The following is an 18,053-nucleotide window of genomic DNA, read 5'->3' as shown; positions in this document are numbered from 1 at the left end:
TTTTTTTTAAATGGGAAAAGGGCGTCGTCTCCAGATAGAAAAGACAATATGTTCACACTCATGAAGATGTAATAGAACATAGAATGCTGGAGAAATATGAAAATTAGAACAAGTCTTTAGAAAAGTCCTTTGGCAGATTGTTTCAAAATCTTTAAAAACACTGTGTCTTTAGACCAGTAATCCCACTTATGGGAATTTATCTTATGGGGAAAAAAAAATACAAAGGAAGATATGTGTCATTTATAATAGCAGAATACAAAATAGAGATGGCTCTATTATCTAAAAAAATACAAAATAGCTATGTTAATTATAATACACCAGTTCGATCATTCAATTAATATTAGAATGATAATGATATTCAAAGTCAATATGGAAAATGTATATGCCATCATATTAAATTATAAAACAGAATAAAACTATATTATTACAACTATTTAAAATTATGTGTGTATTCAGATAAGAAATGGGGAAAGAATACAAAATTAAAATCAAAACACAACAGCATCAACAACAAGAAAACATTTCATGAAGATAGTGGTATTGTGAATGATTATTTTTTATGGATTTACTTTTTGTGGTCATATTATTTACTAATTTAAGTAATCAGTGACCATTTCCTATGTGCTAGAAGCATTGCTAGGTCCTTCAGTTGAAAAAAAATATATTTAAATTATAATTTTTTTAAATTTTAAAGAAAAGCAGTTTTAAACCTCCAAGCCTTTGCTAAAATAATGAACTCTTTCAAGACTCACGTTGAATGAAATCTGTTCTAGGAAATCTCTTTAGAATCTGTCCATCCCATCGCTTCTGAATGTCTCTCTAGATTTTCCAACCTTCTCTCCCCCAAAATGAAAGGCACTGTCTTAAGGAGTTGAATTGGGTAATCCAGCATGTTCAAGGCCGGTGACAGAGTAGGCAGGGGATGGAGATAGGAGAATACATATAAGGTGTGTTTCTCATGGTAAGGGCCAAAACAACCTGCAGCAGAATCACCTGAAGTACAAGTTATGCTTGCAGTTTTTCATCCTCAGCTCTAGAAATTATAATTAAGTATATCAGGGTGGGGCAGGAAATTTGCATTTTTAACAAGCACTCAAATTCTTAGGCACCAGAAATTTGGAAAATAATTGCTGTAAAATATTAATTTACATGAAATAAGTGCTTCCACTTCCTGCAGTTTCTTATGGAACATTATATGAGTGACCAGTTGAGAGCTTCATCTGTTCATTGATGTTCTTATAATGTTATATTCATTCCAAGACGAGCTTTGTTTCCAGCTTAGGTCTCACAATTTTGTGAATGGAAAACATTCACTCCTGATAAGTGAAAATCTAGATTCTGTTATGTGCATGTGCTTGTGTGCATGCATAGAATTGAGGAGTCATGTGTAACCTTCTGAGTAGATATCTTTTCTAAGTCATGCTTGTTGCTGAAAATATCGTTGTGTGGTCCATTACTGGTGGGTTGTGGTGGGTGAGCAGAGAGGAAAAAGACTCACACTTAATAATGTTAAAAATCTGTACTCACTGAATCCTAAAGTTTCTTACAAGGCCTATTAATGTACCTCGGCTGCATATAAGGTTCTGTGTTCTTTTTTTCCTTTTGTTCTTTTCTTTCCTGACTGTCTCCTTTCCTTCCTACTTCCTAACAGACTTGACCATGGACTATGGCTTTTTTGATTAATTTTTTTCTTCAAGCAACCACCAAAAACATTTGGTCACTGATGCCTGTTTGGTAAACGGCACTGTCTTATTCACACCATCAGAGAGAATCAGTTCTTTATTGCCATTGTCCCTAGAATCTTGAGTTTGGATCAAAAGGAACAATTAACCTAACATTGAAACAAAGGAAACAGATATAATGCCCAAAAGCTCAGACAATATTAAAAATGAATTAGGGACTGGCAGTATAAATCCTAAAGAGATTAATCTGAAATGAAAATGTTTCAGCACCATTACCCTTTGACATTAAACTGGCCAACCTAGAAGCCAGCTGGAAATAAAACAAGAACAGGACAATTTCTGTATAGTACACTCTTACTTCATCTTCATGAGTCTCAGTACAAATGAATTTTTAGGATATGTGAAAGGACTCTACCTGTATATCTGTACATTCATGGTTTCTAATCACAACAGTGAGGTAGGGACCAGTTCAGTCAAAGTGCCATATTTCTCTGTGTCTACTAAAGAGTCATCCTTTTCTTCTAAATGCTACTATTTGCACAGTTCTCGGCACATTAATCTTTCTTGCTCAAAAGTATTTCCAGCTAAAATATTCTTTATGTTGTAAAATTCAGCCTGGGAAACGATCCCCTTAATGGATGACTCTGCAATACTTGCATTTTTGTATTTTGCTCTAGCACTGCTCTCTGTTCCAATTTATCTCTTGGTGAATACTACTCATGCCACTTTTCTTATTTTAGTCCTTAAAAAAAAAAAAAAAAAAAACTTCCCATTTTTGTTCATTAGAAATCCTGTTGATGTGGCTTTTCCTGAAAAAGAATTCTAAATTTGGATCTCCAAGGTGACCCTGGTGTTCTTAACTTCTGCAGGTGGGATGCTGATTAACAATGCAGGGTTTGGGGGTCCACTAAAGTCAGAGCTGGAGAATCAGAGCGGGAAAGGCCTGAAAAACTGGGAATTTAAAATGTTTCTTCTTTGCTCTTATGCTTACTACTTTGAGAACAACTATTCTAGAGCACTAGTAGTGGTTCTGAGTAGGAAAGAACATTTGTTATGTAGTCAATAGACTTTCTGTTGCAAATTTCATGGATATAGAGGTTATTCAATGCCTCCGAGTCTCCATTTCTTTTATTTTTAACATTAGTATAACAAATTTTAGAGTACAGTGGTATCGAAAAGATTATATGAGACAGTAGGCTTTTGTTTGTGCTTTTAATTTTTAAACAGCATATGTACCTAGAGAAATAATCAATGTAACAAACAAAACCCACAAGAATAGAGTAGCAGGAAAAAAACCCTAAGATCTAAAATATATGAAATTTTACTCATTTAAACATTAATTTACTTCTAACCTTCAACATGTACTTGCAAATATTAAATTAGTAATTAACAGGAGTTTAGTGGTATACCATACCCTCAAACTAGCACTGTCATTATAGGAGAGAAAAAGCAAAGCAAATAAAAATTTAAAGCTGAGATAATCTACTATGGTTTTCCCCTATTTATAGATTTTCCTTCTCTTAAAAAATGAAAACGGTCCAGAATGTTTCCCTATTCTATATTCTCTCACAACTGGAGTTAACTTCCTGACATATGTCTTTTAAAAGACGCCCATGCATCCTACTTCCCATTCATCAAGTACAGACAAGAGAATTGGCACTAAAAACAAATCTTCAGAAGCCACTCTTATTCTTATGAAAGGAGGAGACCCAAACTTCTCCTGTTGTATGCTTATCCTATAAATGTTCATTGGAGAATCATACTCTTTCCTGAAAAGTAAAAGCTTTCAGTGTCTTCACCCAGTATCAGTGAGGGAGGGAGGAGGGTTTGGAGCCATTTGCTGTCTCTTATTTGACATCAATTTTTCCTCTTCCTCTAAGTCTTACTCTGGTTGATAATTATGGTAATTTTCGATAGCATATTGAAACTTGCCGATATCACGTTCACCCATTGACTAGAATGGCAAAGAATCCCACTGCCATTTAATTTAAGCCAGGTTATTTAACCTCTCTTCATAAAAATCCTTCAATTGTAAAATGAAGGAGTTGAACTATGAGAGCTATAAAACCTTTTGGAGTTGTAAAAATCTGTCTAGTTTTAAGAGAATTATTACATACAATGTTCTCCCACACCATAGACTATGTAATGATATTTGTGAATCTGTGGGTTTTTTTCAGATCTCTCTCTTCATTTTTCCCTCTCTCTCTCTATCCCTCCATGCCCTCCCTCCATCCCAGTATCTTTTCTGCAATATTTCCCTGTCAAAAAGAGCATTAATTTGGCTTGAAGCTGCTCGAATGTCCTGGTGTTCCAGGTGGCTCTGTAGCTCAGCTCTGCTGTTACTGACCCTGAATGCCACAGGGTTGGCAAAGTGTGGAAATCGGCATGACAGCAGTGTCATAGAGGGAAAGTGCCTGAAACTGGTTCTGAGAACACTGTCCCCAGAAGCCTTATCTGTGGATAAAAAGACTGGGTGGGAGACAAGAGACAGGAGCTGCAGACATAGTTCTAGGGCTATGTGGTGGTGTCTGCCACCTCTGCACACTGTGATGAGGGATAGTCTGAAACAGGATTTGTTCACTTGCTTTTGTACGTCCCCTTCTTTGTGAACTGTAAAGTAGCCTAAGACCATAAGTAGCCTCAGAAGTATAATTTGAGGATCACACAAAAACTCACTCCCCTTCACCTATTCCCTCAAACAGCCTTCCTGTGATGCCTGTAAATACTGCCTTTTATGGCTATATCTTTAAAAATTCAAATAGGAGAAGAAATAAGGGCCTCAAGTCTTTTGTTTTAATTTCAATGAGGTTAACTTCTCAAACACTTTTTTTAAATAAAAAGAAAAGTCTATAAATAAAAGATTTTTTGACCTCTCAATAGAATGTGGGCAAGCTGACCCTAATGTCTTCTCTAACACACTTTTACTATAGACATCCAGGCCACCACACTTTGAGTTTTCCTCTTACCTCCTCATCCTCATTTGCTATTTCTTCCTCTTCTCCATGACTTCTTTGGACTGACCTATGGCCTGGTCCTTGGTCCTCCTATCTTTTCCATCTAAACTTCTTTCCTTGTCACTTTAAATATATACCTCACAGTACAGAATACTTTTTTATTTTATTTTATTTTATTTTATTTTTTTTACCTTTTGGTAAATAAGATAGAAAAGCCTAGCATTTAGAGCATGGTTTCTCAATCTCAATGCTATTGACACTTGGGGCCAGATAACTCTATTCTGGGGACTGTCCTGGGCATTATAGGATTAGCTACATCCTGAATCAATACCCTCTAGATGCTAAGTAGCACATCCCCAGCTTTGACAACTAGAAATGTTTTGAGACATTTTCCATTGTTTTCTTGGGGGAAAAATCATCCCCCACCCCCATAAATGACTGATTTAGAATAGTTTTATCTAAAACAAAAGATCTCTTAATAATGCAAATTATAAGCCTCAGACTTAATTTGGCCAATTTAATGTTTTTAAGAAAAGCATTGATATCTCTTCAAGTTATAAGAATTGTGAACAGCAACAAGAGTCAGCAGTAGAATCTATAAGCTTGTGCTGGCTAGGAAATGCAGGAAAATGGATTGTGTTTTGTCTTTAGCCCTATACCATTATTGGTAAAAGCATGCACATTATCTTGCTTTTAAAGCAGCAGTAAATGATATCCTAAATTAAGCTTCAGGTTTAGTTCTGCCACTTCTTGCTAATTGCATCCTGCTGAGAAAACTAAGGCTTAGAGGGGTTAATTTGTCCAAGTTTGGGTAATTAGCCAAATCATTTACTTCTCAGTCCTTCCTATTCCTACCTCTAAGAATCAAAGATAATTTAGAAATTGTCACTATAAATCGTAAAGCGCTTAGCACATACAGGTTTGTAGTGTTATCTACATTTAGAAATGAAAGAACTAGAAATGACTGGGACGTGGAGGTCTTCAGCTAAGACAGCCAGAACCTTCTTGCCCACACCTACCCTATTTTATTTGAAAAAAAGCAGGCTACCCTTCCCTCTGCCTTCTCTCCTAATTATTTTTACTCAAAACATCTACTAGTCACATTCTTCTAAACCTAAATGATTGTAGATATCATCAATTTAATTTTAAATGAGAAAAGTAATACATAGTCTTGATGAAAAAATGTACAAAATGGTACCTAGTAAAACTGAGTCTCACTCTCACCTTTGAACTCTGCTCCCTCCTCAGATTTAACCACTATTGACTGATATTTTGTCTCTACAAAAATTTTCTCTTCATATGCAGCTATATATTTGTATGTGTAAATGTTTGTATGTGTATAAGCTTTAAACAATTTGTAATTAGTACTGTTAATTTTTGTTTAAATAACAATACATTCAAGAGATCTCTTCATGTAAGCACATTTGAATTTACCACATTACACTTTATAGCTGCAGATCATCTCGATTGTAACGTCCCATAATTTATATGATCAGTTCATTAGCGATGACTAGATGGTTTCTAGTTTTGAGCTATTACAATATTGAAATGAACAGGTTCGATGTGAATAATTTTATTTTTTTTTTAATAGAAGTGCTCTAAGCCTTAATACTTTCTTTTAAAAGAATGAAGTTTGATTTTTGATGATTATGTTGTAATTGAATAACTAGGCCAAAGATAGAATAGGCACAAACTTGACAGGGTTCAGTCTTTCAGAAATATGTTTTTAAAAATAATCACCAAGACAAAATGAGCTTTGGAATTTCGGCATTCTGAAGTTTAGTGGCAATTTACTTATTCTCAAATTTTCCTGTAAGTACTATTGAATGATTATAATTAATCCTCGAAATGGATATAATTAAAGCTGAGTGATAAAGAACAAAGAAAAGTTCTTTTCTTTATATCTTTCTGATATAAATGTTATTCCTAAAAATTGTTCAGTTTTTTTAGCTTTTCTTTAATCTCTATGATACTGTTATTTGAAACACACCATGGTTTCTTATAACCTTTCCTGTCAGACTGGATATAATCATCTCCGTCACTTTGTAGAACTGTGCAAAATATCTGTTATTACAGAATGATAAATGGAAGCAAATATATTAGGGGATATATTTCCATATGGTATTCCAGATGTGGAGCCCTTGATTACCAAAGAATCCTTTTCAATTTCAGAGAGAAGGCAAAAAATAAGGCCATATTTCCATCACTGGATAACGTATTTGTTCTTTAGGCTTTGTGAAACAAAGTGTACATTCTTTGGCGCTTGTTCGTTATTTTTAATGATTGATAAAATGGCATATTCATTGGGACTTAAATTGTCTTTAAAGAGGAACAGTTCTAATTGGCCAAAAAAAAAAAAAAAAAGCATAATAATGTATTTAATGTATTTTTTAACGTCGCATAATTGCCTTTACAAAATCATCCCATAAAAATATTCATTATAAATGTGGCATTCAAAAATGCCATTCATTAACTTGGAAATAAAAATTATAATTACAATTATAAAACTTTGAGGTGATTCTGTTAACATGGTTCCTTGCATGCTAATTACACAGTTTAAGGTTTCTAATTTAACTAGGTAGAAACATGATAGTCATCTGAAAAGAAGCATATAAGACTTTTAGGGCTGGATGTTTAAAAAAAAATAGTTTTTTTCCTTCTCAGCAATCACACCGGATTAGAAAGTAATAAAGAGAAAATTCTCTCTGCATGAAAATAGGTCTTATTTGGGTGAGGGGTTAAATGGGACGCTCATCCCTCTCTGCAGTCCCAGCCGGGTTACAAATTCAACAGTAGTGACTGCCTAGACTTTTTGAGCCAGGCGCGGGCTGGGCTGTGTACCAACAGCCTCGTCAACTGCAGACGGAACTGCAGCATCCCTTCCTGCAGTAGCGCGTCAGCCATTGGCTTCTCGGTGACACGTGACTGATAGAGCCTTTTCTGTGTGTTTTCTCGCCCATCTGTGTGCAGGGCACTGATAGGCCAGGCTGATGCGCAGGCAATTTATCATCTTGATCTCCCACTGAGTCAGGGAGCTCTCCTGTCACCAGTATTGATTTCAGAGGATGGACTAAATTTCCTAGGATTTCCATTAAGAATTAAGAAAAAAGCTCTAAGCACGCAGGGTAGCCAGACAGACATGGATATGAGATGGCACTGTGAAAACTCGCAGGTAGCTTCTTCTGTCACAGCCGGTGCTCAGCACAGCTTAGAACTGCAGCATGCAGGGTTTAAGACACCAGAAGCCTAAGAACAATAATAATGAAAATAAGAATAAACTCTTTTGGATAAACTAATTTTAAGATTTATATTAAACTATTTCTTCTTGGAGATTGCATGTCAAATTTATGCATGCTCTAGATGAAATGTAGAAAGATTGTTTTAAATTTTTAAATGTCCTTAAACCCTGAGCATGGTTGCTTCTAGTTTTGTTTGCTGCTTTGTGTGAGCTTCAGAAGGTTTTTTTTTTTTTTTAGCATGCTTGTGACAAAAACAATCAAAAATTGTGTGTGTCTGTGTGTGTGCATTTATGTATTAAGTTGGTTCAAGTAAAAGCATGAATAAAAGCTGCTTTCAAGACTTGCCAGAGTGCTTTATTATTGTTAATGAGTTGGTGATAATTTTTTCTAAATATGCTTAAATTCTGACCATGCATGCTTTTGAGACAGAGTCACATTTCCGTTGAGAATTTGTAAAAGTGGAATGTCTGAATTAAATGTATGTTCGGTACAACTGAAAATGTATTAGTGATCAATGATTAATTCTGATTAATGGAAATATTTCATGATGATAAAATTTGAGTAACATTTATTTACACCAGTTCTGCTTACTGAAAAAACATGCATGTCTAGGATTAATGAAATTGTTTGTATTTTTGAAATATAAATTTCGATTATTTCAAAGATAGTAATATTTCAGTTTTTTTAAATGTATATAAGGTGAAAATTTTAAAGCTTTTTTTGTTTGTTTGTTTTAGTCTAGGAGAGGATTCTAACACTACTGCTTATATATGCAAGATATTACGTGCATGTTCGTGTGTGTGTGTGTGTGTGTGTGTGTGAGTGAGTGAATTCTTTGGGGAATTTTCTGATACTCTCTTAACTAGTCCTTGTTCTCGTGAAGAGAGAAAATGCCTTAACATTCAAATATTTCCTAGGCCCATGGTAATTAGAGCCAGCAGAAGCAGGAGTATGGCCAGATGGGATTGGCACGCTTGGCAGTGAGTGGAGACAATAAGTGGGGGTGGAGCAGATGGAGGACAGAAGGGATTGCAAATCACAAAAAGGGGAGGAGGAGGGGAAGAGTCTGCCTAATAGGGAGGGAAGCCTGGCCTCTCATTTCAAGTGAACTTCTAATTGCCTCTTCCTTTAATTATAAGATAAAATGTCATGTCTGTTATGACAGCTATTTTTCATTAAATTAGGTAGCCCCTATTTCATATTTTAGGGAAGTCCCATAAATTAAAATTGCTTTACCAGAATGTAAATGGTGCTTTGTCTATTTTATGATGTTTATAACCTTTTTCTCTTTGCCATATTCAGGAAAAGTAGCAGAAAAATTAAAATTAAGCAATTGTATTATTTGAGTTGGTTGTATCTAAATATAAATATGGCAGTGATTACTAAATTTACTTGCTAGCTCTTAGGTGATTCAGATATCTATAGGGTTTACTGGCTTTTTCCCTAAGTAAGCTTTCAATTCTACAGATATTTACAGCCCATGCTGACTAATCTATTATGTTACTTCTGGCTTATAAACAGATTTTTATTTCTAGAATAATTTTAAATCTTTTATTTAAGTATTTCTTGATTTTGTCATGAAACTTGGGGCTTCACCAATGCCCAGTTCAAATTCCGAAATGAAGTTAATCTCTCAGCATCCTCAATCAAGCCTTGTGTCACCCAAGCGCCCAGAGAACTGGGCACAGCCTTTGCCTAGAAAGGTCATAGGATTGAGAAAGAATGAAAATATATTTACTGAAAATATATTTACCTCTGAAGTTTATAATTTTAATGATTCTTTTAGAATTTAAGGTGAACCCAGACAAAATTTCAGTCCTGAGTACTACTGAATTTGACCAAAATTTTCCTGCCAATGTACCAATAAAACACAAATTTTAAAACCCCACAAATTTAAAAATTTAAATAAATATCTTTTGGTCCATGGGTCACTCACAGCTCACTTAATCATTTGGTTGGTGGGTCTTGTGGGTGAATGAAGAGAGTTTCCATTCTTCAAAGGAAGTTTTGCCATTTTGAACGTCTCTCTTGACTTACCTTTTGAACCAGAATTATGATCTACACAAGAGAATGAAAAGCTCTACCTGTTGTACACTGAGGTATTACAGATAATTTACTCAGATCATTTATACTAGTTTCCGCAGAGCTGAAGAATTAAGCCAATTTCTTATACCTTTTCTTCTGTGCCCTGTTCTTAGAAATTAATGAAAGAATCCACTGAGCACCAAAATGCTCGATTGGCAAATTCCCCCTTAATGTTTTTAGAAAGAAATAGACCCTGTAGATAGAACTTTTGACAGATTTATATTTTGGATGGCTGACCGGTGTTCATAAGCAAAATGACCAAATGATAAAGAATAAAAATTACTATTGACTTTGAACAATCAAGGTTGCTTGAGCAGGCTAAGGCCACATCCTCTTTATAGCAAAATGGAATGAAAGGAGAAGGGCCCTGCAGTGGTGGTAAATATCTGGGCTCAACTGCTAAGCAAATGTCTCACTGAGACGTTGACCAGGGAAATGCTTACATTTTTACATAGTAATTAGTGATATTGCACTGCATGTTAAAGATGTTTTGGGTAGTTATGATGAAATGTTCCTCAATGTGTGCCTTCCATATGCTCCTTTAATTTATGAAACGTGCTCATCCCACAGCATCTGGGTGCATTTATAAACTACAAGTGCAATCAATTAACTGTATGATGGATGCATTAGGCAGAATACTAATTGAAGTGAAAAGCCCTCTTAGCTTATACTTTGTAGTTTTCAAATGGGAAAAAAAGCATGGAACCAAGGACTTTCATCTTTTGTCTATATTAAGTGTTTCAAGAACTAAGCATTACACTTTGCCCATCTGGAAAATAACTCACATTAAACAAGATTTTGACCCTGTCAAATTATTGTTCTGAATTCCAGTGTTATGAGCACTAGCAAAATTCTTACATGAACAGTTTTGGCGGATATTTAATTATACTTTCACAAGGTGGTCCCTTTTATTATAATCTTCTCTTTCACTTCCTATTTTTTCTACTGCCAACCTTAAATTCCTCTGCTGCTTTACCTGTCATTTATGGACTCAAATACCATATGGTCCAGACAACAATATTACAAAACATAATATTATAAAACAATAAGCTATGTATATTTTCAGCAGAGTGTAATAATACCAAGTTCTGCTTTATACATGTTTGTGTATACTTAGGCTTGAAATCTGCTAAAGTTACCATATTGACCCAGAAAGATTGATTTTACTTTCTGCTATATTGTCTACAGTTACTTGACAGTTGATATGTGAATCACCCTCATCACTCTGGCACAGAGAGTGGAGCCAAGCACAATATCATGGAGTATACAGGCAATTTTCAGTATACAGGTTAATTGGGGGAAAGTCTCGGACAGTTATAAACCCATGGATACCTCTAGTGTTCTTTAGCAAGATGAAGACAGTATGAGTCTGAATTAAATAATAGCCATGAAAAAGCAAATTACATGAGAGATGTGTTTTATTTTCGTCATAAATTACACATGATTATCACTACACATTTCCACTTGCCCCTCAAATTTTTACCTTCATTTAAATTCACTTGCTTAAACATTAGGAACTATCTCAAAACTATATCCCAAAAATCAATTATACATTTTTGTTTTCATTATTGTTTTTATTGTTTTATTGTTTTTGATTCTACAGATTAAGCCACAATTTAATTATTAATAACGAAAAGGCTCAAATACTTTTTCTTACTATTTTCCCACAGTTATTATGTATTTTGTTATAAAGGCTACATTACTTTAAGTATTGTTTAGTTTAAAAGACAAAAACTTCACATAATAGTGGGGATGACTTGAATATTATTTTGGGGAAACAAAAGAAATCAGTCCTGAAGTCTGTGTGCTCTCATCCTTGTTTTCACTGCTTTTTTATTGAAACATAATAATTTTTGTAGGATACCAATCTTGTCTGTAAGTGTATTTCAGACTTTTGACCAAAAATATGATTCTGTAAGTTCACAGCCTAGATTTACTAGTAAATTCATGGATAAAGTGGGAATTTAATGGCATGGGAAAATACGTTCACCTATCTGACCTCTTCACAGTTTTTCAAATTGAAAACTCTACTAGAGCTTTAGAAACATTGCCTTCCCAGTCAGTCCTCCAGTGAAAGGAATTTACTTATAATGAAAAAAAATATGTATTATATGTACAAAAATATAGGTTACATATAAAATGCTACACATATAAAATAAAGTATCCATTATAATGTAAAACTAAAACTACCTTTATGACTTTAAAACACTAATATTTCTTGTTAGATCAAAAATATTACATAGAATTTTGATTTTTTTTTTTTAATGTCTTATTTTGGAGTCACATAGATACAGCTTCAGGTATCAATTCTCAATTACCCATGTGTGAACTGTCTAGTTAATGGATTATCTTGCGTGACCAGATGTGCTTTCTAAACCACTTACCCTCCCATTGGTTTAAAAATTATTGTTTTCAATTAAATGCCATGACTTCTCTCAATTAGTTAGATTTAAGCAGATCACCTATCCATTAGGTTTGTAGTGGTGAGTCTATGAATAAGTATGTCTGTGTGATACACTGCTAAATAATTAGCTACTAAATGATAGGTTTAAAGAATATATATAATAAACTAGAATTTCAGGGGAAATTTTGTCGAGTTTTCTTAGCCTTAAAGAAGTGTGCCTTTTATTCCCAGCATGCTGTAACATATAAGCAATAATAAAGCACCTGCTTCAGTGTTTTTTGTATATTTTATAGTTATTATATATTAAAGTATCTACTGGCTGTTGATCTCTAGCAGAACTTTCCTAAATATCATAGGTAACTCAAAAATCAGACACTTGCTGCCTTAAAAGTCCAGTTGCAGAGTCAGGACAAGCACACATAAAACTAGAGGAGTATTAAAGGGTGAACTGTTTTATCCTATAGAATCAATTAATGAACACCTATTTGCTGAGCATTTGCTACATACTTTGAGGTAGTTTGGAGAAAGAGTTCAGTAAGGGCTAAGCTGATGCACTAGTGTTATTCTGCTACATGTGTCCTGTGTTTGAGCAGTCAAATCAGGTGGATAAACATCTCATAACACCAGTACCAGCTTCTGAAGTGGTGTTTAGGGCACTGAGGATATTTTAATATGAAGCAGCGTCCCAAGTAGCTTGTCTCAAAAACCAATCAAGGTGGTTGTTTCCTGTTCTACATATTCTCAGGAAAGCATATTGATTTCTTAAAAGCCAGTTTTCATGCTTTATGAATAATAAAAGTAATGAAAATTATGCATAACTTTTTTATTTAAAAATCACCTGCATATTTAGTTTGTACTCATTCTCTTTATTCATTAAAATTAGCCATTATTACTAAATGTTCTTCTTTAAAAGAAATTGGTTTCCTTTTACTGATGGGATGATTTGAAATATTGAGTTATTTTTCCAATAGTAAATTAGACACATTGGAGTAAGTATAACTATCTCAGGCTACCAGGGTATAATTGAGTGTGTTTGTAAATTACTCCAGCAATGATTTTCGGTATGCTTGATTCTACTTCCTTTTTTATCTTTGATTTTATTTTCTTTTTGAAGTGTACCTGCCAAAAAGAACATAGAATGTGGATAGATATAGACAGGAAGCAAGGATCCGGCCTTAAGTGCAACAATTTTGAATAAGTGATAATTATGGAAACAGTCTATTCATGGTACTTAAATGGTTATCGATACAGTACTAATATTTCCTCAGTAAGTAGTTTTAAAACCAGTAAAAAAATATGGGAAACTTCATGAACCATTCATTAGAAATGACTGAAATGATACCTAGATGTAAAATACCAAACTGAATAGTTCTTGATTACTTTTCAAAATCTCAAGCTAGGGATAGTAAGCTCACTGTTTAAAGTCACCATTTAACAAGGGTTTCCTAGATTACTGATTTCTGGTTTTTTATGCAACCAGAGAGATTTCAATTGCAATAGATTGTGTTATTTTAAACAAACGGCTACTGAGTGTAGCCTCCCTGCCTCTCTCTCTCTCTCTACCCAGCAAGTTCCTAAAAGATGAATCAACTCTTTGTAGTACTTTAGGAAGAGATATGAGGGTTTAAAATGATGAGATGAAGTAGAAAAGAATATACTTGTTTTGATTGTCTACTTTGTAAGGGCATTTCCAAAGACATGACATTCAAACGAGGATAATACATGTTTTATATCTGTAAATATTAGAGAATAAGGGATTTATAGGTTGGATATTTTATAGTTTTATGATTGTGACTGTATTTCTTTTCTTTGTGAACGTATCTCCATCTTTTTTTAAAGAAAACTATTTTATAAAACTGGTTTTGCCAACTAATACATAATATATAGAACTTGATCATGGCAATATGCTTCTTTTATTATTAGTTTTTAAATAAATGTTTTAATTCAGAGTAATTTAAATATATAGAAATGTCACAATCATTTTATAGAGAGTTTACTCATGATCCACCTTCCCTTAATGTTACACCATGCTTAAGCATTGTACCTTTGTCTCCGCTAAGAAATTGACATTCATTAATGTTAAAAAATGATCTGTTTTTAGACTTTTTGTGTCATAGATGCCACTACTTTTGGAAAATTTCAACATCACTTGGTTTGATTCCAACCAACATCTTAAGAAACCCTCCTCAATGGACAACCCAGAATTTCTACTCAGAAATATTTAGTAAAGTATTTCAGAGGAAAAAAAATTTTAAGAAAAGCAGACCTTTTTGTTTGTACCTGTTTTTTCTTCCTATCTATATACATGTTGGTTTTATTTTGAAGTCGGTCTCTGAATCTATTTTCCCCTTCTGTTTCCTCATGAAATTTATAGCATTCTAATCCTAGAACTCTCTCCTAACCTTAAAACCTACCCTGCAGTTTCTGCAATTCACCTCAAATTCAACATGTCCAATTTTGAACCGGTTATTTTGTATAGCTTATATAATTTTAAAACATTTTATTTTGATTTATGTAAAGAGATAGTACTGGATAAAGTTGTACTGCTACTAGTATGATGAAGACCAACTACTTAATTTTCTAGCACCTGACCTTCCCGTTTGGAAAATGAGGAGTTTGCAGGAGTGTGAATTAATGTGAATTTCCTTTAAAAGAAAAGGTTTTAAAGACAAGTGGCTTAAACAGGCCACTTTTCATTTTGTTGAATTGTCTCCCCTGAATTTTGAAATGAATTTACATTTGGGATTTTCTTATGGAATTTTCATTTTGAAACTAGGTGAGACTAATTCCAGTCATGGTTAGCATTAATTAGAGGGAAAGCTCCTTTTCTATTTCCATAATGAAGAACACAGAGGCTCATTAGCATTCTATGGGCAAGGCTGGTTGATTTGAGAGAATTGGTATTTGGAATCTTAGAAATTCACAAAAGAAAATGCTATAGAAGAAACATCTTCATTTCCACATGATCTTCATAAATATGAAAAAAATTGCAGTCAGCGTGTGCATCATACAAACATGTAAACTTCTGTGTAAAAAAAAGGAAAGGGATCTCATACTGCCTGTTCTTCTTGTGTTCCAAAGCCTCTATCTTTGCTAAAAAACCTTGAAGTTATTTCAAATCTATTTTTCATACAATGGGTGCCAAAAGAGCTAAATCATTCATTGTAAGTAAAAATATTCATTACCATGTGTCAAGAAACTCTGATTCCCTCTCTTGTGTTCCTAATAAGAATCCCGTAGTGTAAAATCATGGGCTGAATCTACTAAATAATTACCCACATGAATGCTGTATTCACCATGTAAATTTTTAGGTTTTACATCAGTACATATTCTATAAAGTACTGCATACTCTGGACCGAAAGTCCTTCATTCCCAAATCAACTTCAGATTCTTTAAGAAATAAGGTGCACTATGGCTTCTAATGGAAGTGGTAAGGAAAGTGGTGACATAAACAGTCAACAACACAGTTTGAGAAAAATTCTCATCACCAGTAGAGATTTGTAAAAAAAAAAAATACATTTAAAAATGCCAAATGACATATTCGGAGAACAAGACTTTATAAACATGTTTCTATAAACAGGAAAAAGAAAATGGGTCTATACTGGGAATAGGTGGTTAGATGTGTAGAGCAAATTATTTGTATGGATATTCATAATTTATATTTAGGTTATATATATTATATATATTAGTTTATATATATATTTATAAACTAATATAGCTAACAAGTTTCTATAGTAATTTGAAATATTTAGCAGGGAAATATTCAGACACAAGAAATGAAATTAGAATTTTGACATTCATAGTTTCAAGACAACATATGGATGGCGCAGTGATTGCATTTTTATATTTTTTTTCTCTTTGTTATCAGCATCTAAACTAGACAGGATTTGGTGAATGGTCTGGAAACCAGCATTATAGAGTACAAATGGATATGTATAGTAGAGGTTTAGCTTTTAATGTAACCTTATAATGATGGATTTGACTTCTAGGACATGGTTAGCTTGAAACACTTCAACTTTAAAGCATTCCCTGCAAAGTCTAAGAAGCATTATGGTACTGTGGCATTTTAAATTTATTCTAACCAGTGGAATTAACCTTGGGAAAACATGTGTGGGTTCTGGAAGGATTTCTTCATCAGATAACTCATTATTTTTTACCTATTTTAATAAAAGCGACTGAGAAACTGCCTCTATTTCACCTTCCATTGTTTGGTGACAGATGTTCAAAGACAGTAGACTACCCCACTAGGTATTTTTCTGTTACGCGTCTTAAGTTTGGTATTTAAGTGGAGTGAAGTCTTTGCTGACAGAAGGGAGCTAAATCCTAAAGACACAGTTTGATTGGCTAGTCCTAGAGCAGAGCTGACTTGATGGATTGCCTTCTTTTCTCCTAAATGTCTTTTTAGAATTTTGAAACCAAGATGATTTCACATTTCACTAGGTGAGATATTAATCCTACTTTCCTAAGTCTGAAATAGCTCCATCATTGGTCTCATTTATAAAATGGCATGAGACACTCTGCCACTACCCAAACGTGGGTGGAGATATCCTTTTCTTTCCTTTTCTCCTTCCTTCTACTCATTGTTTTCTTTATAATTTCCTGTTTGTTTTGCCTATTTTCTTCAACTTTTCCTCTAATAGAAGTCTACTAATGGCATTTTGCTTTCTTTTGCCCCTATTGTGTCACTTAAGAATCAAACGTTGAAACCAATTTATAGGCATAAAATTGCTAAGTCATTAGCAATTATTTTTAGACCTTGTGGAGGTCAGAAGAATCCATTGGATTCTATGGTATTGAAAAGAAATATATTGAGCACAACAAATTAACTCCAAGATGAATAGGATTCTGCAGGATAAATTTCTGACACTTCCTTTTTAACTTTATTTTCATTTTGTTTTAATTTTTCTTTTAAATCAAGGGCACGCGATATTTGTTGTTGAAATTTTTAGTCATTTGGTGTCTCAATCCTTAGGATTCTGTATTCAAGGATAAATGACAGAAAGATAGGCAAAAATGATGTTGTTAATAACAACCTGTCACATGACAATTTCCCTACTATGAATCGTGGTGAAATAAGCAATATTTTAATTATCCTAAAAGCACTAATTGTTTTAGGTAAAAACTATCAAACTTAGCCAAAAAGCAAATTGTGTATACCCAATAATTTTCAGGTCATTGATAAAGCATCAGGACCTGTATATTGGTGTTTCATCTTTGACTGTCAGCAAGCCAGTCATGTATAATACATACATGTATGTATGTATTATATATCTACACTTTTTAAAAAATATTTCCTTTGAAAAAAATTAAAGATTCACAGATAATTGAATCTGTGAATTAACATCATGTACAACTATAGTTCAATATCAAAACCAGAATATTGATGTTGTTATCAATCATAAACTTATTCAGATTTCACCAGTTGTACATGCACATAGTCGTGTGTATGTGTAGTTGTACGCAGTTTCATCACATGTGTAGATTCTTGTAACCATCACCACTATACCATTACCACAAGACTCCCTTGTATCATCCTTGATATCACATTTTAAAGGAATCTGTGGAGTCATCTATTCTCACTTATTTGGGGGATTGGGAGTTATTTGCCACAGGTCACTGGGCCAGATAATGATTAAACTCCTGGTAGACTCTCCGAATGCTATGTCCTATTCTAGACCACTTTCAGTCA

General features: G+C 33.8%; 1 protein-coding gene across 36 annotated transcripts in view; it reads left to right on the top strand.

Moving 5' to 3' along the window:
- The window catches only part of NRXN1 (neurexin 1), a 1,005,516-nt gene that overhangs the window by 942,107 nt on the left and 45,356 nt on the right, over positions 1-18,053 (top strand). The window contains exon 1 of one of the 36 annotated variants that reach the window (XM_016137106.2): positions 6,559-7,808. The exons of 34 other annotated variants lie outside the window; for them this stretch is intronic. In XM_016137106.2, coding sequence (XP_015992592.2) covers positions 7,776-7,808 — 33 coding nt within the window. In that variant the 5' untranslated portion in view covers positions 6,559-7,775. Of the gene's footprint in view, positions 1-6,558; positions 7,809-18,053 lie in introns of those variants that run through there. One more of the 36 variants, XM_016137105.2, reaches the window with a different exon arrangement.

Source organism: Rousettus aegyptiacus, unplaced genomic scaffold (assembly GCF_014176215.1).
Source record: "Rousettus aegyptiacus isolate mRouAeg1 unplaced genomic scaffold, mRouAeg1.p scaffold_m13_p_7, whole genome shotgun sequence".
Taxonomy (NCBI): domain Eukaryota; kingdom Metazoa; phylum Chordata; class Mammalia; order Chiroptera; family Pteropodidae; genus Rousettus; species Rousettus aegyptiacus.
Note: the sequence above shows the minus strand (reverse complement) of the source record. Positions and strands in the feature narration are given on the sequence as shown.